Genomic DNA, 24,838 nt, shown 5'->3' on the forward strand with positions numbered 1-24,838 from the left:
CAGAGTCTTCTTTTAATGGCTGGGAAAGTATTGAATCCTAGGTCCAGCAAGCCTTCTCTGCCAAAGCGAAGAGTGATCAATAAAAGGCAATTAATCAACCCAATGGTGTTTTAAACTCTATCCAAGGGAGGTTAAAGGGAAAATATATATATATATTATATATAATATATATATATATATAGTGCAAATTGATGTGACAAATGCATTTCAAGAGTTATGAAGGTTGCCTAGGGAAGTTTCCAAAGCAGCGCCTGGCATTTGATAATTGGGTTTACATTGGAATATATTAGAGATGATATAGATAGATAGATAGATAGATAGATAGATAATAGATAATAGATAGGGAAATTATGATTTTTCGGTCCAAGGCTGGGAATAGACACAATACAATACAAACCCACCCCACAGTTTTTCACACCAGAAGAAAATTCCCAGCACCTAAAACTACAATATTGTCCTCTTGAAATATTGCTCCTCTTTCTGCAACATTTGCTTCCCAAAAGGAGCACTAAACCTGCAGCGTTTTCTTCCTAAGATATTAAATCTCCAATGTTTTTTCCTAACATAATGCCCCTAAATCTGCAATATTGTCTTCTTTCATACATTGCACATGCATTCTGCAACATGCTTTCCCTTCCTTAAAAACGCCTTGCAACTAGCCTTGCAGGGGACCGACCCACCGGTTTAAAAAGATCAAAATAAGTTTCACATAGTCTTTTCCTCCTTTTGAGAACTATCATATGTTCCCCCCCCCCCCCTCGTCATAACAATAATTTTCTTCGGCTAAGAAGACAATAGTCTAGATCATTTCTAAGCAAGAGAGACAAGAAAACCTTTAGAAGAGGATTTTATTTATTGAGAAAAGGGCATTTCTAAAATTATTTTTTAATGCAAAGGACGTTTTAGGAGAAAAGGCTGAGGCTGAGGCTAAGCCTCCGACTGAGAGAATTATGTCTACAGAGGCAAAATATGGCATATATATATATAGTATATATCTTATACCATAGATTAATAATGTATAATTTATAATTAGTTATAATTATACATGAATATATATATATATATATATATATATATATATAACACATATAAAACATGTAATGAATAAAAATCAAGTTTTCAAAGGTGATTCATCCGAAAAATTTTATATATATAAATTTTTTTAGGATGAATCACCTTGGAAAACGGTTGATATATATATATATATATATATATTAAATTAGAATGAATCACCTTGGAAAACTGTTGAATACACACGTATATGACTGAATATATATAATATATATATAATTTTAGAATGAAATCACCTTGGAAAACTGTTGATATATAGATAATATATTGTAAGAGGAATCACCTTGGAAAACTGTTGAATATATACAGTATGTATATATATATATATATATTAAATTTTAGAATGAATCACCTTGGAAAACTGTTGAACACACACACACACACACACACACACACATATATATATATATAAACATTTTAGGATGAATCACCTTGGAAAACTGTTGATTGTATATCTTTACAGGGCTGTATTCTGCAATACCAGACACTGTGGTTTTGGAAGAAGAGAGCTCCTTCTCCCCAACAATTGCATATTATTATTATTATTATTATTATTGGGGATACCTTTCAGGGCACCCAAAGTTTTTTATTTGTAAACAATAAACACACACACACAGAGAGAGAGCTCCTGCCATCAGCTTCGGTTTCCCCTGCAAGGCTTTTCCAATGGAGGCCAGCACCTAAAACATTGGACAGCTCCTTTTGACATTCAAAGCAAGCCTCTCTTTTTCCAATGGGAAAATCTGTAGGGTTTTTAAAACCACTGCTCCCAACCCAAAACTAGCTGCATCCACACTGCAGGGATAATCCAGTTTGACGCCACTTTAACTGCCATGGCTACATGCTGTGGCATTTTGGGATTTGTAGTTTGGGGCGGCCCCAGGGGTTATTTTACGCAGCCTAGGTTTCTTGTTCTATGAACTGGTCCAATGCAAGATTTGCATGCTTCTTGTTTTGCAAAAATGTATGTATTTGCAGCTGTTTAGTGCAAAATAATTTGGAAGTGCGGCTGCAATCTCAAGGAAATCCTCATGAAGTTAAATTAAGATGGGATCATCATCATCATCATCATCATTATTAACAAGCCCTCTGTACAACATCCCTCCCAGGTAGGCCACTATGGATAAGGAATGGCTTTATAGCAACCTGGAGGTAATCTCCATTAGGTTTAGCCAAGGGTTAAAGATGTTGGGTGTCACAGTCCAACAAGATCTGGAGGGTCTGGAAAACTCTCTCTATCATTATCATTATTATTATCATCATTATTATTATGTTTATGAATAAGAATTGGCTTTCGAGCGACCATTTTATCTAAGGCAAGTTATTAGAGTTATTAATACATCCCCTGGCTCTCCAAATGGATTGGGTTGCAATTTCCATCCGCTCTAGCGAAGGGTGAAAGATGATGGGTGTCGCAGTCCGACAAGATTTAGAAGGTCACCCCTGGAAAATTCTCCCTCTATACACACACACACACACACACACACACACATATATATATATATTTGTTGTTGTGTGGCTTCAAGGCGTTTCCGACTTGTAAGGATATGGTGAGCCTCATGGACAAAATGTTTCAAGTCTCACTAACATGCAAAGCAATGGAAAGCATCTACAGCCAATATAAAATCACGTGAATATATATATACATACACATACACACACACACACACACACACAAGTCCTTCCAAGGCAGCATACAACATTTGAAACTAGAGAGTACCTTTGGAAATACCTCTGCATTTGGAGGACTGCACCTTTGGGGTCTATGACCCAGACTTCTCCATTTGACCCTTTAGGGATTGTTGACCTTTCCTTCCCTAAAGGCCTCATCCATCTTTACAAAACGTTGAAGATTTGCCTTGTCGAACTGGGAATAAAACACAATCATAGAAGTTGTTGCTTTTACTTAGGTGTGGTCTATAGCCCTCTTGTCAGAACTGAGACACTTGGAAGCAAGTGTGGTCCATGGCTGAGCAGGGATTCGAACTCGGGTCTCAAACCAGGACACCAAGTTGGTTCTCAAGGAGAAGGATGCTCTTTTAATCTTGCAACTTTTATACATATGTATACGTATATATATGGCGGCCATGGGAATCCTAGATCAGAGCCATCATGGCGTAGTGGACTGAGTGATGGTCTTTGACCCAGGAGACCAGGGTTCGAATCCCCATTGGCCCATGGAAACCCACTGGGTGACTTAGGCAAAGTCACACTCTCTCACCTCGGAGGAAGGCCATGTTGGCAAACCCACTCCGAACCAATCTTGCCAAGAAAACACCATTATAGTTTCAGCTTAGGGTTGGCCAAAAGTCGGAAACGACTCGAAGGCGCACAACAACAATAAAGGAGATAAAACAACAACACGATAAACAACAACAACAACGCAATAGTTTTTAGCCAGCTGGGGTGCCATTTTGTCTTGGCTGATGGCATGCAGGGTTTCACTATTGCAGCCTCCATTTTGTGCCAAGCACCTTTGAGAGAGGAGTAAAGGACCCTTTCAACGCCAGAGTCAATTAAAAAGAAGAGACTTAATGGCTTGCAAGAACATATTTGGACATATTTATTTATTTATTTGTTATATTATTATTATTATTATTATTATTATTATTATTATTATTATTATTATTATTAGCCAACATGGTGCAATAGTTCGAGTGCTGGGTTCAATTCCTTACTCAGCCACAGAAACCCATTGAATGAGCTTGGACGAGTCGCACTCTTTCAGCCCACCAAATCCCCATGTTATCCTCATTAACATCATTGACTTTTGGAACTACAACTCCCAGCATCCCCCATGACATCATTCTGGGTGATACCTTACAGTCTCAATGAATCGGAAATGACCTGAAGGCCCACAACAACAACATTATTATTAATATTTTGTTATGAAACACAGCAGGGGAAAGTCGGGGTTTTGGAATACAACTCTCTGGGGGATTCTGGGAGTTGTAATCCAAAAACATCCCCTACTTTCTCCCAGAATGGTGGGACTTATAGTCCCAAAAGCCATTGTTTCTTTCCAAAGCTCCATAAGGTTTGAGGACCTCCTAGCAAGCCAGAAAAGTGATGTAGAATCAATCAATCAATCAATCATTATGGTTGTGTCTTGTCTTTTTTCCCATCAAGGTGGCTGAGAGTGACAGCCTTCGCTCTGACCAATATCCAAGAGATTTGGGATGTTGTAGGGAATAATGTTTGTATTTGTACAGAGGTAGGGTCACCCCAATATATTAAGTGGACCCCTTTCTGTCTCAGTCCCCCTGACCTGAGTTCGAGGGATGGAGACGAATGGTGGCATCTCTTGGGAAACCAAGGCCTGGTGTCCATCTCTTCCAAAACACTCCCCCATCTCCATCACTTTTATAACCTTTTTCCTGTAACCTTCTGTTACTCTGACCCTTTCGGACAATCTGTCCCCCCAAAATAGGGATATTATTCGCCTAGAAGAGACACAGCCCCATCCTAGGCGAACGGCCAAGAAAAGTCAAAGTGTCCCTATCACTGCAAAAATTGCAATGCTACTTCATTTTAAAGAGTTTTAAATGCTAAAACTATATACACAAATGTCCACAAAATCCTTTTCCAGCTCCTTTAAATGGGCTTTTAAACATGCAGCGTTTCTCACTTCTGTGACTCAGTATAGAAATATATATACATTCAGTCTGTATATTTGACATCTCACCTCTCCGTTGCGCTTCTATGCATCTCACCTCTTCGCTGTGTGAACAATATTTGCAAAAACAAAAGGAAATATGTATGTATATATATTTAAAAACCCACTGAATAAGTATTTCACTATAAATATTTCCCTGGAAGCTCATAAAATGACTAGAACCCATCACCAATTTCTGATTTACTATCAGACCTATATAGGAAGGTGAAACAGCGTCAGGAGAAAGGCCGATCTTTATGGACGACTGAGGAGTAAAACCTACATTTGTCATTTTTATAAAAGGATATTTGATTATTTTTTAATTAAATGTTCCCAGTCAGTTTGCTGCCATCACATCTTCCCAATATTAGAATATTAGGTATTAGATTTAGGACAGAGAAACAGAAACGCGTCATTAGAGAGTTCGCAGCCCAAAAGGTATACAGTATTAAGCCTTTGGGTTGAGATGGTTTCAAAGGAAGAAACCACAGTGGTTAGCCATTATTGCTGAATGGAGCATCCATGCTCAGAAGCAGTCTACCTCAAAAGACCCTGGGAAGAAGCATCTACATGGCGTCCGTATTTTCTGTTTGTTCTGAGTAGCGTTGGGCTGTCTTTGCTCAGAAATAGGATCCCGGGTCCTGGATTTGGACCTCATTTCATATATATATGGTGAGGATAGTGTATCTGGGGTCCCCTTTCAATGCAGCTGAGTTTGGAGGCAGTTCTGGCCTCCCAATATTGTTGGAGGCCTCCAAATATTGGAATGTGGTTGTTGTGCGCCTTCAACTCATTTCTGACTTATGATGACCCTGAATATTTACTTTGTGAACTAAAGTATGTCTGCACTTTGTTGTGGTGGTGTGTCTTCGAGTCATTTCTGACTGATGGCGACCCTAAGGCAAACCTATCCTGGGGTTTTCTTGGCAAGGTTTGTTCCGGGGAGGTTTGGCATTGCCATCCTCTGAGGCTGAGAGAGCACGACTTGCCTAAGGTTGCCCAGTGTGTTTCCGTGGCCGAGCCGGAATTCGAATCCTGGTCTCCAGAGCCATAGTCTAACACACAAACCAAAGTTCATCCTGATCAGAAACAAAGACATGGTCAGCGGGTTAAAAAACATTAATAATTTTTGCATGTCGAGATGTTGCACATTTGGCCACGCAGGTTTTACTATCAACGCAAAACCAACCCATAGGATAACATAGAATAAATACACTTTTGTAACAGCACTGATGCATACCAGCAAACTATCTGATGGAGCGTGGTTTCAATGCGAAACCAACCCATAGGATAACACAGAATAAAGACACTGTCTGCAAGAGCACTAATGCACATTAGAAAGATTGGTCTTTCTTTCTTTCTTTCTTTCCTTCCATCCCTTCCACCCTTCCAGGGCCGACTGGGTTAAATCAGGTTGGCTCCTGATTGCGATCTGTCAGATTTTTTAGGCTGGTGACGTGGGAAAGGCAGCCGGCGAGAAGGGTTTGGGTTGTGGAATCAATACCAGTGGCTTTGGGCTGAAAAGAAGCAAGCTGGGGGAGAGCTCTCTGGAGAGAGGCAAGGAATCAGAAAGCCAGAGAGAAAGAGAAAGAGAGAGACAGAAGAGGGAGGAAGAGGAAGAGAGAGAGAGATAGACACACACACACACAAAGAGAAGGTTAGTCAAAGCTGGACCTCTTGTTTTAAAACAATGAAATTAAATAGATATCTTTAAAAGAGAGAGAGAGAGAGAGTGTGAAAAGAGAGAGATCCCATATTAATGTGTCTGGATAGCTACTCATTCCTATGGCCAGCCAGTTGGAAGATTTGGAAGACTTTTCTATTTATATTAATAGATAGTGAGTGTGATATTGTGTGTGTGAGATAGATAGATAGATAGATAGATAGATAGATAGATAGATAGATCGATCGATCAAGGGAGTGTTTGACTACCTGTGTTCAAGAATTGGCTTTAAAAGCCAGCCCTGCAAAAACAAGGGTCGTGGAGTCGTAAATGAATTTGAACCGGCTGCAATAGTAATAGAGAGTGATGCTAAGGTTGAAGCATTTGTGTAATGCTAAGGTTTAAACCTTTGTTTGATGCTACAAGGTGAAGGTCTAAGGATGTATCTGGTGCTAAGGTCCAAACCTTTGACGCTAAGGTTGAAACATTTGTCTGATGCTAAAGTCTCAAAAATTGATGCTAAGGTCTGAAAATCGGATGCCGAGGTTGAAAAACTTGTTCGACGCTAAGGTCTAGATGCTAAGGATGCTCAGGTCTAAACATTTGTCTGATGTTAAGGTCTAAAAACCTGGTGCTAAGGTTTAAAAATGCATCCGATGCTAAGGTCTAAAAATCTGATGCTTAGATCTAAACATTTGTCTGATGCAAAGGTCTGAAAATTTGATGCTAAGATCTAAACATTTGGTTTTAAAATCTGTCTGATGCTAAGGTCTAAAAAACTGTTGGATGGCAAGGTCTAGAAATGTGATGCTAAGGTCTGAAATTCTGATGCTAAGGTTTCAAAATGTGTCGAATGCTAAGGTTGAAAGAAACCTGCTCTTCCTCCTCCTCCTCCTCCTCCTCTCTCTCTTTCTCAGTTCTTCCCTCTCTCCGTTTCTCTCCTACAGTCCTGCAGAGCTCCACAATGCCCAGGCAATACACAGTCCGAGGCTAGGTAAGTCCCATTTATTTGTATATTAACGTGCGTCGCTTGCAAAAGAGGAGGAGGTTGCATCCAGGCTTTTGCGTGCTGTTGAAGGAAAGCCACCGGGTCCCTCCATCCCTGCCTCCGAAACCACCGTGCATTGTGCAAGGAGCATGGAAGGAAGGTGAGCCATGCTCCCTTGGCGGGCAAGGGACCTCAGCCTCTTGCACAGGTCAGGTGTGCCAGCCGCGGGAGGCATCCTCCAAAGCTGGTTACTTTTTTGGGAACAACATGGCAAAGACCTCCATCTTCCACGCAGCTCCAAAGACTACATGGGTTTGGAGGTTGGACCAATGTGTGGCTATTTTGGACCTGTTTTGGACTATTTTGGTACATTTTCTTTCCTCAAAATAGGCTGAAATTGCATCTCCCTCTATGAGTCCCCATGAGCTTTAAGATCTGCAAAGGACGGTTTACACATGATTCCAAAACCGTCCGAAGACTCTGGAGAGAGCCTTCTTGGTAGTGGAGCTCCCTTCCACTGGAGGTCTGCTTGGTCTCCTCCCTGTTCCCTTTCCACCATCAATAAAGTCCTCTTTTATTGAGGGAGGCGTTTGGTTTTTAAAATGCCAAAGATAGTCACTGTGCTATCATGGTTTTGAGTGTCGAACTATGAGTCTAGAGGCCAGGGTTCGAATCCCCACCCAGCCATGGAAACCCAGCAAGTCCCACTCTTTCAGCCTCAGGGGAATACAAACCTTGCTAAGAAAACCCCAGGATAGGTTTGCCTTAGGGTTGCCATAAGGCAGTCAATGCTGCAGCAGACAGAGCTTTTAATGGCAGTGTGTGTTGCATTCCTATTTTGTTAGGTTTTAAGTGTGTTTTCACTTGTGAGTTTTTTTTAAACTTGTGTTTTTAAAAACAATGTTCAGGTGTAATTGTGTTTTAAGTTTTGTGTTACACTGGGCCCTTAATATCCGCTAGGGTTCGGTTTTAGGATTCTCGCCGTGGCTACCAAAATCCATGGATGCTCAAAGTCCCAGTGTATACAATGGGACAGTAACATGTTGACCCTTATATAAAGTGATACAATCAAGGTTTGCTGTTCGGAATTTATGTATTTTGTGAATATTCTCAAGTCGTGGGTGCTTCAATAAATGGATAAAGAATCTGTGGATACAGAGTTCCAGCTGCTTTCTTTTGTTTCGTACTTGTGCTGTCTTCTTAAATGGCTGCAAACGTCTTGAATTCCCCACTGGGACCTTTTTCTTTCTCCTCTCTTCTTCTCTTAGGAGCTCATCCTAGATTCGAACCACCAGTCCGACCCAGTCTCCCTGTCGCTGCGGCCAGAAGTGACCGTTCCAATTGTCTCGAGTGACTGAGGTTGGGCCCTGCGGCCAAAGGAAAGATGGTGGCCTAGTGGGAGAGCACCATGAACGTCCAGCTGAGTTTGGAGAACGGTGGGAGCGGAGAGATGTCGGTCCAAGAGCAAGAATTGATGCATAGCGACAGCCGAGCCCTGCACTCGGCCCTACAGCGGCCATCTTTGGTGACCTCTGTCCTGGAGGGTAGTGAATACCACCGAGCCGAGCATGCCTTGGCCACCACACTGCACCCAGGGCTGGGTTTCGGGGGCGACTCGCCCACCTCTGGGGCTGGCAACAGCTACACCACCTTGACCCCTCTCCAGCCTTTGCATGAGAAGTTCCACCACCAACATCACCATCACCACCACCATCACCAGTGCCTGCCTATGGGCAACGTCATCGGGAGCTTCACCCTCATGCGAGAAGACCGGGGCTTGGGCTCCGGTGGGAACTTTTATAGCCCATACCACAAGGAGATTGGCATGGGGCAAAGCCTCTCCTCACTGCCCAGCCCGCAGCTGGGGCCCATGCACAACTACACCGGGCACTCAGCCGCCGGGCATCTGGGCAATGAGAAGATGGTCATTGGCAATGGCTTTGACGCCCACTCAACCGCCATGTTTGGCCGGATGGAGCAACACTTCCCGCGGGAGATGTCTCCCTCCCAGAGCTCCACCATGGCCTCCCCCAACGCCATGAGCCAAACCCCCTACGGCCACCCCCGGTCGGACCTGAACTCGCGGCCCAACCCGCCCATCGCCACACAGACCACGGTCCTCTCCAGCCAACTGGAGGAGATCAACACCAAAGAAGTGGCCCAGCGCATCATCGCCGAGCTCAAGAGGTACAGCATTCCCCAAGCCATCTTCGCAGAAAGGGTCCTCTGTCGCTCCCAGGGGACCCTCTCAGATCTTCTGAGGAACCCCAAGCCATGGAGCAAACTCAAGTCCGGGAGGGAGACCTTCAAGCGGATGTGGCGGTGGTTGCAAGAACCTGAGTTCCAGCGGATGGCAGCTTTAAGGTTAGAAGGTAAGATAATTTTTTATCGACCGCCAGAACAGGGGGGACCCAGGCTGGAACAATACAAGGAACTGGGGAGGCCAGGGTCTGAAATGGAAGCCACCGTCCACAGAGGGTCCAATATCTGAGCAGAGGTGGGATGAGACTCCATGCGTGTTGTTAGAAATTGGGTTAATTGACTTTTTGGAAACCGTGGATGTTTCCTGATTGTTTTGATTGCCTTGGTTTTAGGTTGGAAACTCCCTTGTTATCACTGGTCTCTCAATAGAGTCAAATTATATTTTGGGATGAAGCTCTGTCCGACAAAACAGGACAACCTTTTGCACAAGCGTGCCCATGACTGAGGTGTAAATAGGACACCATCCAAACTGGCCGGGTGGGGAATATTCCTGACCAAATGTTCTTCCATTCAGCTTAGATGAGGTGCAGGTTCACTGTGAAAGGATCGGAGGAGGAAAGGAGTCAAAGTCTTTAGGGGTGAGCCTAGATATGTTGCTGCCAGGGCAATCTTCCAACAGGGACTTCTTCATCTTCTGTTTCACAGTCTTCACTATTGAGAACGGTCTTCAAAATGGCTAGGCCATCTTTCCTCCAAAGCCATCAGAGGGTGGTTGGTCATGGCCCAGCTCCCAAGTACCCTGTGAAGTTGGTTAGACCCCCAAGGGATAGCATCTGGCCCATGTTTCTCCAGCAAATATGGTCAGAGATTTGAATCTGGGTCCTTCTAGATGTCCAAGATGTCTTTGTCTAAGAGTTGATGGGCCTCACATGCCGCTTGGACCAAAATCACCAAAAGCAAGCACCGATGAAGAGTGAGAGAAAGACCAAACATCTATGGTCCAATATGGTATTTCGATAATGGCCGAGAAGATAGTCCAAAAGGTAGCCCACAAGCAAGACATGAGGCCACCAGTATGCAGAGATATACTTTCTCTGACACTGTCCAGACTAATCTGATATCTGATATGAATCTGATAAAAGCCATATCCTTCCCAAAACACATGATGCCATTGTGTGAAGCTTCTCCCACAGCTTTTCTGGCTTGGCTTCCCTGCTACGGCTACCGCCACCTGTCCCCCTTATTCCACCCAAGGGATTCTGGGGTATTTTATTCCTGTTTGTGGGAAAATCCATTTGACGGTTCCCGCAGCCCTGAACCAGAATCCCCACAGGTGAAAGCAACATCAAGGAAATAGAAACATTGAATCATAGAACCATATAGTTGGAAAAAACTTCAAGGGCCATCATCTCCAACCCCATTCTGCAATGCAGGATGGATTTCATGGCCTTGGATTCATGGCCCAGGTTTTAAAAAGAAAACATAGCAGCAGTCTCTAGTGTGAAATAAGTCTGCTATTTGGAGGAGGGCATGGAAGGTACCCAAAATTGGGGTGCCAAGCAGGGAGCAACAGAGCTCAATCCCCTACTCCTCTACTAAGAGATGCTGGTAGCTTCTATGTCAATGAGATGGACCAAAACCATTTTGAGTCCAAACAGGGAAGGAGTTATCCAAGGGGCCAAACTCTTAAACATTTTCAGCACTTTGGACACCTCTGTTGAAGTTCATCATAAAACCCAGAATGGATTGACCACCAACTTGAAAAATAAGCTTCCAGCCACCGTCGCAGGCAAGGAGGACCCATTGCATTTTTTGACCACAGCTCCCATCATCCTTGGTCACTGGTCTTGCTGTGGTTGGAACCGATGGGAGTTTGGGACCATTTTGGGCTCTCATTCTCCATCTCCATCCCTGGGTGAACATAGGAGTCAGACTGGGTTGTTCATTTCTTCTACAGCAGTGGTTCCCAAATTTTTGGTCCCCCAGATGTTTTGGACTTCAGGTCCCAGAATTCCTGACTGCTGACCAAGCTGGCTGGGGCTTCTTGGGGTTTAAGTCCGAAAGACCTGGAGGATTAAAGTTTGGGAACCAGTGTTCTAGAGGGACCGCTGTAGTCTCTCCTAGGCCTACAAAATGGCTGAGGAAAATGCCCATGTTTAGAAATCGACTTGCCTGTTGGAGCCGCACACTCTGGTGGAGGGTAGCTTTCCATTTAAGATGTATCTCCCCGTCTCTCGCACTCGCAACCACAGACAGCTGAGGGATGGAGACGCCTGGAAGAGAGTTAAAAAAAACCCTCAAGCCTAGCAGAGTTAATTTTCTTTTTTAAAGGAGAAAGGAAAGAGCACCAGAGAGGCGAAAGGTCACCATTATGTCGACTTCTTGAAAACTGTTAAGTCTTGAATATTGGAACGCTGAATGAATAATCACCCTCTTGGATCCATTATTCCCGGGTAATCTGAATCGCTATTGATTAGGCTTTTTGCAATAGAGAAGTATCCAATATCCATAAGAGAGGAGTCGGGGAGGATGGGCGGCGGTCAGGGGGGGAAGGAGAGGTTGCAAAAATAAAAGGAAATCTTTGACGTATTATTTATAGATCTCTCCACTCGGTCTTTTTCCTTGTATTGTTCCACCTCTCCCTCGAATATGTTCTCCCCTCCGAAATTTCCCCTCCTTCACCTGTTCCTTTGCCAACCTTACTGATATTAAATAGAATAATAAGCAGAATAATAACCTTGCTGATAGTCCTTCCTAACTACCCACGGACATTGTTCAATAAAGCAGAATTGATATCCCCCTATTCCAAATTCAAATCCCTTCCCCTGGTTTATCCCAGATGCTGTGTTGGATTTGGTTGCATCAGGACGATGCGTTTGTGTGTCAAAAATAAAACACATTCAGTGCATATGTCAGAGACGGAGACTTAAAAAGGTTTGCAAATTCGCTGTGCCGATTTCGGCTGCCTCCATCCAGCGAAGACACACTGACTGGGAAGAATATAATGGGATTTCTCTTGAATAACTCTTGACAGGGTTGTGCTTTTAGGCCAAGATTTGTATACTTGTGATCCCCATTAAGCCTTTTTCTTTTCTGAGGAGGGGTTGCATACTTATATGAGTTTACCGTCACTGTGAAAAATATGCATTTCCCTGATGCAAATAGCATCAAAAAGTCAGGCTTGGATTCGGAAAGGAAGTCTACATTTTCTTTCTCAATCAGGTCAAGAATTTCACTTGGGTTCCCTCTACAAACCAGACTCTTGAAAGGGCTTTTTAAACCTCTCTGGGAGAAAGAAGAGTGGGAAAAGGTGTAGAAAAGGGAAGGAAGTGTGGAATAGAGTGAAGGAAGAGTATTAATATTATTATTATTAGATATTTATATCCCACCCTTTTTCCAAACCTGTGAGTCGTAAGTGGCTTGCAAGATTAAAAATGGCACAATTACAAACACAGAAAAGCGTTACACTAAAACAGAATCGAACCACTACAATATTAAACATTTCCTGCAATAAAAGAGGCAAAGGATTTGAGTTTTTATCTGGGAATAAAAGAGGTGAAGACACAGGGACAGGAAGGATAAACGCGTGTGTATATGGGCGGCATAGGCTGGATCTGCACTGCAGAATTAATCCAGTTTGACACTGCTTTGACTGCCATGGCTCCATCCTATGGGATACTGGGATCTGTCGTGGCAATAGCTCACCAAATTACGCCCGGTTGTCACCACCCACTTCGTTACCCAGCCATGCCCCCTGTCGAAAGGACGGCCATTTTGCGCCGTTCCCATTATCATTATTATTACAGTGAGCACTTAGTATCTGCTGAGGTTTAGTTCCAGGACCCCCCTGGATACCAAAATCCTTGGATGCTCAAGTCCCCTTAAATACAATGGGGTATTATTATTACTACTACTATTATTATTATTACAGTGGGCCCTTGGTATCTGCTGGGGTTTGATTCCAGGACCACCTGTGGATACCTACATCTATGGATGCTCAAATCGCATTATATACAATGTTGTAGTAGAATGGGATTTTACCTAAAATGGCAAAATCAAGGTTTCCTTTCTGGAATATATATATATATATATATATATATATATATATATATATATTTCAAATGTGAAGTCGAAGGTTTTCATGGCCGGCATCCATAGTTTTTTATGGGTTTTTTGGGTTATCTGGCCATGTTCTAGAAGAGTTTATTCCTGATGTTTCACCAGCATCTATGGCTGGCATCTTCATTCTCTGAAGATTCACAGATGCTGAAATCTGTGGCTGGCATCTTCATTCTCTGAAATATGGCCACATAGCCTGAAAAACCTATAGAAAACTATTTTCAAGCTGTAGATGCTTGAATCCATGGATAAAAAATTCCATGGATAAGGAGGGCTGACCGTAATTGTTTATATAGAGCCATCCATGGACATGGTGCTTTACAGTTATAAAACAATACATTTGTTTTATTTATTACGAAGACTCCAGAAGGTCCATGCCCACCCCAAATCGGCGGGCCGCTCCTCAGTTCCTCTGCCAACCCAACGTCTAATTGTTCGGTCCATCCAATATGCTGGGAAAACCCACGCCAAGAAGAGATGAGCAGAGAAAGAACGTACCCAGAGGAATCGATGTCTCTATACTTAGATATGCTGAGCCGCTGTTATTCTAATACTATTTCCAGCGCGGTGGCGAGCCCTGTCAGACGATGACCATAAAGAGAGGCTTCACTCTGCTGACCGTCGCAAATGATATATAATGGCCAGGTCCGCCTTGATGGGAAATTAAAAGATTTTCTTTAAAAAGAAAGATCGCTTAGTGCTCGCTCGCTCGCTCACTTTTAACCGATTCATTAAAAGACGGCTCTGAAAGCCTTTGAAGAAGAGGAAGCAAATCCATGCTAAAATTATTAGCGTTCCTGTTGTCATGACTGTTACAGGTTGAGTCTCCTTTGTGCCCAAATCTGACACAGTCCAAAATCCAAAATGCTCCAAATTGGGGCTGAGAGAGTGAAACCTTTGCTTGCTGATGGTTCAGCGTATGCCAGCTTTGTTTCATGCGCCAATCAATTTAAAATGTCGTCCATAAATTCATACACAGGCTATGCGCATAAGGTGCATATGAAACATAAACCAATGTCATGTTCAGGCTTGGGTCCATCTCCAAGTTCTCTAAGGTTGTATATGGAAATATTCCAAAATTCAAGCAATAATAATAATAATCTGAAGCCCATCTGGTTCCAAGCTTTTCAGATAAGGGAGACTTAGTCCTCCATATTGGTGGGCTTGCCATTCGTGGACTGGAGCATCCATGGATTGTCCCAGCCCATTCTCCTCAATGGCGGCATGCGCACACAGCTGCACCGATGCCGTGGCACACATATTGCACCACCATTGACTTTAATGGGACTTGAGGTCCTGCAGTATTTGGGTTGTGTGAAAACCCCGCGGATATGAAGGGCTGACTGTAATGGCAATAGTTATGACATTAATAACTTGCAAAATTAAAATTACACCTTTAAATTTCAACATCATATGCACAGCCTGAGCATGAGCGTGTTTTAAAGGACCCGAGCGAACCAGAGCCACAGCCCATTTCTTCCAAAGGCAGACTAAAGTTTGAGGACCATGGCATTCCCCGGTGTGGTCCAAATCCCTCGCACCCCCATTGTGATGTCTCTGCTGTTTTCCAAAGTTTCTCAAGACTAGAAGGCCCATATGGGGAAATACGGGCTTATGGAAAAATTGGGCCTTAATCCTAGAGGGCTTTGTAGGTCGAAACCAGCACTCTGACTTGTGCCCGGAAATGGAGCGGTGCCCAGTGATGCTTTTCCAACAAGGTGGTTGTTTGTTCATTCTTGTTGTGTGCCTTCAAGCCAACTTATGGCAACCCATAAGGGGTTTTACTTAGCAACATTTGTTCAGAGAGGGCTTGCTTTTGCCCCCCTGCTCTGGCTGAGAGAATGTGACTTGCCCAAGCGGGTTTTTCCATGGTGAAGAGGGAGTTTGAACCCTGATCTCCAGAGCCGTAGTCCAACATTCGAACCTGTCGGTCAGCAGTCTTGCTCCTGACCTGGCAGTGCCACTTAATGGGCATCGCGAGGGGCCGTGTCGCTTGTGCCGAGAGTGACCGCCTGCTTATTAGTAGCTAATGAAGTTGTCACAGGGGTGGCATTGATGGAGCAATCATTAAGACGGTCATGCACCCGGGGTGCCCAAGGAAGTCAGGCAAGGCATCGACGCCGCCTTTTCCTCTCTCCTCACCGAGTGTGAGCAATTTCTGAAGGACCTGAGTGCTGAGTCTAATAAAAAATTCATAAAATGGATGCAGTCATGGAGGGCGTTTCATAAAATGGCACCCTCAGCCCCTTAACACTCAGCTTTGTTTCGCTGTTTCTGCTTTGCTCATGGCCGGGCAACCTCTGGGATGCTCTAGACTTCAACTCCCATTGCTCCCAGTTACTGGCTGAATGGGCATGAAAGCTCAAAACCAACAGGGAAGGTCATAGGTTTCCCTTTCCCGGGTTAAGTGGATTTTCCAAGTGGATACTTGGGGGAAAAACCCAGTATCAATTATCCTGGGTTAAGAGGGTTTTCTGAGCGGGTACTCAGGAATAAACCCAATATCGATTATCCCAGATTAAGAGGGTGTTGTGAATGAATACTCAGGGAGGAAAAACCCAGTATCGATTATCCCAGGTAAACTTAATCAGGTGCATTCAGGATGCATGTGAACAATGGAGATTCAACCTGGATTATTTTCACTGTCTGAATAGCCCCATCATCTATATTCAAGTCCTGGCACACGCGAGGAACCAAACTCGCAGAGATGCAGTTCCGTAATGTGACTAAGAATACTGGAATGCATAAGTCGCATTAAAAACAAGAACGTCTGAATAACCCCAAAATCCCAAAGACATTTCTAGATGTTTCAGCCATGCCCAACTGAAGGATGACTGGGCAATCGTGATCATGGCAGAGCCTAGGGACGAAAATCCACATTTTAAGATATGGGCCATCTCCTATTTTGACTGGCCCTATGCCTATATTATGTGCATATGTTATATGCAGCTACTGTATGTAGTATCCCTAGGGTGGGGAAGGGGGAAAGAAAACCATCGTTTTTATTCCAACGCGCCCCCCCCCTTTCTACCGCCCTCGACCTACTGAGGGACTTCATATAAGAGAAGCCATTGATTTTTATTTTCAGAGGCAGTTACAAGCGAGGGAACGGCACAGTCCCCCAGAATTCCCTCTGCTCTGGTCCGCAGGGTGTTTTGTTCTGCAAAGCAAAAAATTGATTTTTTTATTCCTGTTTTGATTGGCCCAAAATTGCCCCTTTCTCCGCTTCTCCCTCCCAACGTGTGCCTTTTTCCAGGATGGGGGGAGAGAGAGAAAGAAAGAGAGAAAGAGAGGGTGAGGATGGGGGAGAGCTTACATATTCCTGGTTTACTACGATGGCGATGTGACCCAATTCTTTATTGCAAAAAAAAAAGAACCACCTTTCAGATCGTTTTGTATTCCCGTCGCAAGCAGCCCAAGTGTGCAGCTCCATGATGGAGAGAACCGGATCCCATCTTCTCTCAGGAGGGAGGAATTCGGAGGAAGCGAGCCAAGCCACATTCAGCTAGGATAGCAAGAAAAACAACACAAAATCAGTCCCCGTAGTCCCCGTTGATGAACGGAGGGATATCTAGTAACCACACATTATAAGTTTTGATCGTTGCAGAATCCAGATTGGAAAGATTTTGGTGTCCAAGGCCTTTTTTTAAAATCAGCAAGTAGTGAAATCCACTTAAAAGTGATGCCTTCAAACCAGGGGGACTCATAGCTGCAGGTTTTAGATTTGAGTGTTGAACTATTGACTCTAAAGACATAGTTGACTGGGGGCAAGTCACACTCTCTCAGCCTCAGGGGAAGGCAACGGCAAACCTCCTCTGAACCAATATTGCCAAGAAAAACCTATGATAGCTTAGGGTTGCAATAAGTCAGAAATGACTTGAAGGCATACAGCAACAACAAAGGCCTAAGTAACCGGCTAGAGGCAAAAGACCCTGCCTGGTCTTGGAAGCTAAGGAGCATCAGCCCTAGACTTGGATGGGAGACCATCAACAAATACCAGGTGATTTAGGCTATATTTCAGAGGAAGGACCTTTTGTTGGTTACCAAGACCTCTCATGGATACCAAAATCCATGGATTCTCAAGTCCCTTTAAATACAATGGTGTAGCAAAGCAGTGTCCCTTATATAAAATGGCAAAATCAAGGTTTGCTTCTTGGAGGGCAGTATTTTCAAGGCATGGGTGGTTGGATCCATGGATGGAGAATCTGTGGATATGGAGGGCTGACTCTATTCCTTGAAAAACCCTATGAAATCTGTGGGGTCGACAGGTGACTTGAAGGCACATCCGCACATATATTCGGCTAGACGCTGACAGAAGACCAATCGATAGCACGCACTGCAAAAGCATGTATGAAATTGAAAGAAAAGCAAATAAGGCTAGCATTCTATCTTGAAGCTCCAAGGATGTGCAAAAGGTATTTCCAACCTTCTGCACTCCTAGAAATGATCACTTTGGCCTGGCCATAAGATGGATGGTTTGGAAGTCATTTGGACCACTACTGAGGGAAGGAGGAATATAAAAGTGTACACTAAAGCGGAGCTAAAAGAGGCATTAAGCAACACCTTGATGCAACACCTGTCCAAAATAGTACCCCATCTTTCCACGTGTCGAAAAGTGGGATCCCCCTTTTCTCTTTCTCCCGAGCGCAGGGCATGCCATGGATCCTGCTTGGCAAGGGTTAACGCAAAACTGGCTGTTCTTTGCAGCGAGAGTAGCTTGGATCTGATCAATATTTTCTATCAGCGTGCAGCCAAACCAGAGGAGCAAAGGCGGGGAAGGGGGGACATGATCAGCTCGGTTGGGAAGAGCCGAGAGGGTGGGAGGCAGATGGGAGAGCGAAGGGAGCCGGTCACGTTTCAGGGCCAGAAGACAGAGGAGGAAGAAAAAGAAGAGATCAAAGCTTGCTTTTTAAAAAGGAAAAGGGTCTTGCCACCTTGCGTGAACGTTATCACACACCGCCATGGATAGTACACTCCAGATCCATGGATTTTTAATTCAAGCACCCAAAAAGATATACATTAAGCAAACCTTGATTTTGCTATTTAATATAAGGCACACCATTTTATTATGCCTTGAGCATCCACGGATTTTGGTAGCCACAAGGATTCCTGGAACCAAACCGAGTGGATACCGAGTGGATATTGCTATTTCATTGTTCATTTCATAATTATTATTATTATTATTGGTAGTATTCTTACTATGTGAAAGGCTGAAACCAAGGGCCAAGACACGCTTCACAAAAATAGGTTTTGCTTTATTTACCATGGGTGCAATTTATGGCATCCTAGGGGTTGTAGATTATAATTTGGGGTGGCGCTAGAGCTCTCTGGGTGAGAAATTTAACTACCCCCTTCCCTGAACTACAAATCCCAAGACTATCTAGGATGGAACCGTGGAATCATAGCACTATAACTGTGTCTTGTGGAAGGGACTCAAGACAAGATTTCTTTCTTTCTCTACTGCCGGTGCCACGCTCCTCCAAAGTTTCCCCGCCAAGTTGCTAATTAAAATAATAGACTCGTTTAGAAAGAAGAAAACGTGCAAGGTTTTAACACGGGCCGATAAAATCGGAGCCCATTAAATGTTAATGGAGACCTGCTGCCAGGTTGCTTAATAACATCTTAGCTTTGCAAAATTACATCTTGTTCTAATATTATGAATTGGACCTCTGTGGCAATGGATGTTGTTTTCTTCTCTTACCGTTGCTTTTTTTCCCCCCTCGCATCAAATCGGTTTTTATGCCCGTTCTTAGCAGCTGCCAAGACGATGGTCCTAGGGAAAGGAACAGAAAGGATTGCCAACCGGTGAGGGAAATTGACGACCTGGTTGCTCTTGTGCTTTCAAATAGAAATTAGCAGATTCACACTTTCTGTGGCATCAGGTTAAGTTAGTGCTACTCAGTTGGTAGGAAGGCAACCACCTTAGCTATCAGTTTTAGAAAGTTGTCAGGTGTAGATCAATGATTCCCAAACTCTGGTCCTCGGACCTCATCTCCCAGAAGCCTTTGCCAGCTTGGCCAACAATCCCAGGAATCCTGGGCGCTGGGCTCCAAAACATCTGGAGGACCAAAGTTTGGGAACCACTGTGTAGATGATGGTTGTTGTTGTTGTGCGCACCTCCAAGTCATTTCCAACTTATGGCAATCCAAAGGTGAACCTATCATGGGGCTTTCTTGGCAAGATTGGTTCAGAGGTGGATTGCCATTGCTCTCTTCTGAAGCTGAGAGAGTATGATTTGCCCATGATCATAGTGTGGGTTTCCATGGCTCAACTGGGATTCGAACCCTGGTCTCCATAGTCCAAAGCTCAAACCACTATGCCACATTATTTTATTTACGATCCACTTCTCCCCAAGGCTCAAGGGAAGGTATCACATAGATTAAAATACATGATATAACTGACCGTTAATTACATGTTAATACTCACAAACATGGGATTAAAATGACCACTACTCCTTAAAATCAGCCAAATTAAAATATATCTATTTGGAAATCATTGCTTAAAACCAGGCTTGCCAGAAGAGACTGGTCTTCAATACTGTTTTAAATGAAGTATGACTAGGGTTTGGCTAAAATTAGAAAGAGTCGGTGGGTAGAGAAGTAGGGCTTGCAGATTTGGTTAGGGCCTCTCTCTTTTTCCCATTTCAAACACTGGTTAAACACAGAATTGTAAAGTTGGAAGAGACCTCCAGGGATTCATCCAATCAACCCCCATTCTGCCATGCAGGAATACACAATCAAACAACAAACACAACCACAAAAGGTCTAGGAGTCCACTCTGGTTTTCAGCCTGGCAACCCAAATTTACACAGCTGCCTTAAAGATGCTGCACTGACCACCATCCCAACCAAAGGCATTGGCAATAGTCTCCCATTCCTACAGAGTCCCTTTGCAAAGAGAGAAAGTTGTTCCAAATTGCATTTTTTGGAGATGGGGCAGGAAAGAAAGAGAGAAGGGTCAATCCCAGTTGCAAATGGGTTCTGGAAGATTCCAATAAGTGCATCTAAAGAGAAGAAGACACCAGGAAGTTTTGTACGGCTCACTCGGGACACAGAAGAGGGTTTTCTTTTGCTGGGGAAAGCTATACGCCGGGCTGGGAAAGGGCAACGTCGAGGAGGCAAGGAAGGAGACAGAAGACTTCAGTCACCAGAGCTATTGATTTGGCATTAAATTTCCTCTCCTCCAACCCCACAAACTCATCCTTCCACTCTCCTGGCCACACCGTTAAATGCATAAAAGCAGAGTGCAATGGAGACGTGGGCTTTAAGGTCATTCCCCGGCTAAAATAGAAAACCTCTTTTCTCTTTTCTTTTCCTCTCTCACATAGCCACTAAGGACTGGCCTTATCACAGGGGTGTCACTAGGGAGTGTGGGGAGCATGGACTGTACCAGGTGACACCCCAGAAGAAGGGTGACAACTAGTTGGGCCCTTCCTGGCTTCACTGTGGAGGAGTCCTCCTCCTCACAAGGAGACCTCCACTGCAGCGGTGAAGGAGAGAGTCATGCGTGCCATTTTGACCATCACTGCCCCCCTGGCAGCCCCACACACACGAGTGACACCAGGGTAGAGTCTCCTCCTTTGGAGGTTTTCAGGCAGAGTCTGGATAGCCATCTGTCGAGGTGCTTGGATTGTGTCTTCCTACATGGCAGAATGGGGTTGGGCTGGATATTCCTTGGGGTCTCTTCCAAGTCTGGGTGGGCAGAACACTGGGTGCAAGGTGTCCTGACTGTAGTGAATGAGTGTAGTGCTCATTCGTCCTCCATCTTAACCCCTATGTCCCCAGCCAGAGTGCCTCTGCAAAATTGGGGAGGATGGCCCCATTGCAGAGTTGGCCAAGCACCTTTCCTTCCAGAAACAAAGGGCAGGGTAACCCCCTGGCTGTCTCACCCACCTGCCCATCCGCATGCCCTCCTGGGCCCTTGTACGTCTGGGCAAACAGGTGGGCACGGCAGGGGAAGGAAAAGAGACAGAGTCATCCACTGCTGCCCCACACTGGGTGATACCAACCCTCATGATGCCACTGCCCTATCATTAGGCAGACTGAAGCAGCCATCATGGACATCAGGTTTTGGGGGAATCTTGAAAGAAGGGACAAGGAAGGCATAGCAATTTAATCTGTTGTTGTCGTTTTGCTACCAAAACATACCCTCCAATATTTCACAGATGAAAATCGAGACATGTGTGGTCAAGATGGCAAGCGTTATTTAGGAGGAAGGAGAGGAGAGGCTGCAGCAGTTTGCTTTTGCCTGAATTTGAAGGGAAGGGGAAGACTCTGCTCCTTCCTCCCTTCTCTCCTTCGATGAGTTAATTGAATGCAACGACTTCTGCACACAGTTTGCAGCAATGGAAATAATCCCATTAACTGATTTTAAATGTTATTTCCTTTCGCTTGGGGTATGCAATACCATGACTGATAAGTTTTTCTTCTCTCTTTTTGTCCTTTCATTGTTGCCTTGCCAGCCTGCAAAAGGAAAGAGCAAGATCAAAGCAAAGCCGACAGAAACCACGTCCCTAAGCGCCACCGGCTGGTCTTCACCGACATCCAGCGCCGCACGCTCCACGCCATCTTTCACGAGAACCAACGGCCTTCCAAAGACCTTCAGATCACCATTGCCCAGCAGCTGGGCTTGGAGCTGTCCACCGTTAGCAACTTCTTCATGAACGCGCGGCGACGGAGCCTGGACAAATGGATGGAGGAAGGGCGGTCTCCGTCGACGGCGGGCCACGCCGCTAACAGCTCCTCGGCCGTCACATGTACCAAAGCATAATAGGCAATGCCTCGACCCTTTCCCCCTAACTCTCCTTTTACACCAAAGATGGCAGAACGTGGCGCTTGACCAAGCAGCCAAGATGGCGGAACGCGGCGCTTGGTCAAGCTGCCAAGATGGCAGAACATGGTGTTTGGCCAAGCATCCAAAATGGCGGAATGCAGCATTTGGCCAAGCACCCAAGATAGCGGAATGTGACGCTTGGTCAAGCTTCCAAGATGGCGAAACGTGGCGCTTGGCCTAGCAGCCAAGATGGCGGAACAAAACTTGGCCAGGAAGTCAAGATGGCAGAATGCAAACTTGGCCCACATGTTCCAAGGGCGAGGGAGGGTGGGAGGGGGGAAAACGCATTACGATTTTATTTCCCTTTGGATTTAACCGGAAACACAAGCTGGATCCTTGCGGCGTTTCATCGCCTAGACTCTGGCGAGGGTTACGCCAAGACGAATCGGGGAAAGGGAAGGTGAAGAGTAACCTTCTCCACTTGTGAAGAAGAGGAAGAATGGCCCTGGAAGGTCAAGGCTGTCTGGAGAACTTTATAATTTCTCTCTTTTTTGGGCTTCTTTGTTCCTCTTTGCAACCTTGTTCTGTGTTTGGTTCCTACCGGGGAGGCAGTGCCATCTCGTGGCTAGAGGCAGGAAAAGGAAGGAAAACAGTGGCAGAGAGGGTCCGAACGGATGCTTTCACTCAACTTATGGGGAGGAGAGAAAGGAGCCAAGTCCTTTCTATCTTACCTGGGGTGATCTGAAATAATTCAATCTGTAGCCAAAGAGATAGATGCCAAAACGCAAGCCAAAGACAATGAGTTGGACTAAACTCCTTCTTAATAGCTATTTGGGTGAGAAACTCATTTATTATTAGTAGTAGCATTTACATCCTCACTTACTAGTAGTAGCAGCATTTACATCCCACCTTTTCATCTGGTGAGGGCAAGTTGGTTGCCTCCATCATCATCATCACCATTGTTGTTATATTTATTTGTATCCTGCTTTCCCCCCAAAGCTGGGACTTAAAGCAGCCTACAATCTAAAAGCACAGTATACTTACAAGCTTTACAAAATTGCCAGTTAAAATGGAATTAAAACTATTGCAGTATTATTCTGCTATATCCTCGCAACAACCCTGTGAAGTAGGGCAGGCGGAGCGCATGAGAGGAAGTCAGAGAGTAGAGGCACAGGTTTCCGCAGCGGATTTTGTCGCTCAGCCTGTTTAGGGTGCATCTATACTGTGGCAATAATGCAGTTTGACACCACTTTATGTGCTGAAGCTTTATCCTATAGATTTGTATTTTTGCAGGGTCTTTAGCCTTCTCTGCCAAAGAGTGCTGGTGCCTAGCCAAACTAGAAATCCTATTGTAAAGTGGTGTCAAATTGCATTCTTTCTAGAGTGCAGATGTTCCCTAAGTCAAGGGTTACTTCTTTAAGCATGGCCAGATTAAAAGTTGCAATTCAATCACTCCTTGACCAGGGTCCTTCTCGCTTTTAACACCGGCAGGCAGAAATTCAAAGGGTGAAGCTTTCCCTATGATAAAGATGGAGCAATAGCATGCTTCACCTCTGGAATTTCTGCCTGTTGTCATCCTCGCTTTTCCTAACCCACTTGGGCTACTCCACTTGTTTCTTGCTCCTAAAATTAAGAGATTTAGTTCCTTCTCGTATTTAGGGGCAGGGAAAAAAATGCTGTTCCTTTGCAAAATGTGAGGAAAGAGGCAACCATGGAGCCATGATAGATAAAGTAGCGTCAAACTGCTTTACCTCTGCAGTCTGGATACATCCAAATTCTGTCTGGTTCCCCCACCGCCTCCAAAGTAGAATTTCTGGTTCTGTTTTGTTGTTACTTATCCCTCGTTTCATTGTATTTTTTGGCTTCAGGCACTTTCTTGGCCTCCTCTTCAAGGTGAAGGGTTGCGCTGTGCAGGGGACACAAGCCACAACGGAGTCAAACCGGACAGACTTAAACTAAGCATTTATACGTTGTTTTTAGACCATTCTTCAAAAACAGGTTTACATTTGCGACTTGAACATGGTCATGCCACAAGAGGAACTAGCATCCTTGCAGATAGGGTCGCTTTTCAGCAGCAAAGGTAGGAATTGCAAGATCTCCAGTTGTGGCTGGACTTTTAAAAAGGAGGTTTCTTTTTGTCTAGAGAGTTTGGGTGCAGAAATAATACAGTTTGACACCCACTTCAAGCGCTATGGCTCCATCCTTTCAGATCCTGAGATTTGCAGTTTTGCAGGGTTTTTTAGCCCTCTCTGCCAAAGCGTGTTGGTGCCTCACCAAACTACAAATCCTAGGATTTTTTCAGGTGGGCAATGGAAGTTAAAATGGTGGCGAACTGCATTATTTCTATAGTATAGATGCAACTAATAAGG

General features: G+C 44.4%; 1 protein-coding gene and 1 long non-coding RNA gene across 2 annotated transcripts in view; one reads left to right on the top strand and one right to left on the bottom strand.

Moving 5' to 3' along the window:
- LOC121915018 (hepatocyte nuclear factor 6-like) overlaps window positions 1-22,783 on the top strand; it is a 40,206-nt gene extending 17,423 nt beyond the window's left edge. The window contains exons 2-4 of the mRNA XM_042438836.1: window positions 7,337-7,383; window positions 8,646-9,749; window positions 22,159-22,783. Of these exons, the coding sequence (XP_042294770.1) occupies window positions 8,786-9,749; window positions 22,159-22,466 (1,272 nt within the window). The 5' untranslated portion in view covers window positions 7,337-7,383; window positions 8,646-8,785 and the 3' untranslated portion in view covers window positions 22,467-22,783. The remainder of the gene's footprint in view (window positions 1-7,336; window positions 7,384-8,645; window positions 9,750-22,158) is intronic.
- LOC121915019 lies at window positions 17,043-24,736 on the bottom strand. Its single transcript, XR_006100632.1, has 3 exons — window positions 24,221-24,736; window positions 19,400-19,471; window positions 17,043-17,203 (listed from the first exon to the last, which is right to left on the bottom strand). It is a non-coding gene; the product is annotated as an uncharacterized LOC121915019 (long non-coding RNA).
- Between the last annotated feature and the right edge of the window lie 102 nt (window positions 24,737-24,838).

The sequence above is a fragment of the Sceloporus undulatus genome, chromosome 9 (assembly GCF_019175285.1).
Source record: "Sceloporus undulatus isolate JIND9_A2432 ecotype Alabama chromosome 9, SceUnd_v1.1, whole genome shotgun sequence".
Taxonomy (NCBI): Eukaryota; Metazoa; Chordata; class Lepidosauria; order Squamata; family Phrynosomatidae; genus Sceloporus; species Sceloporus undulatus.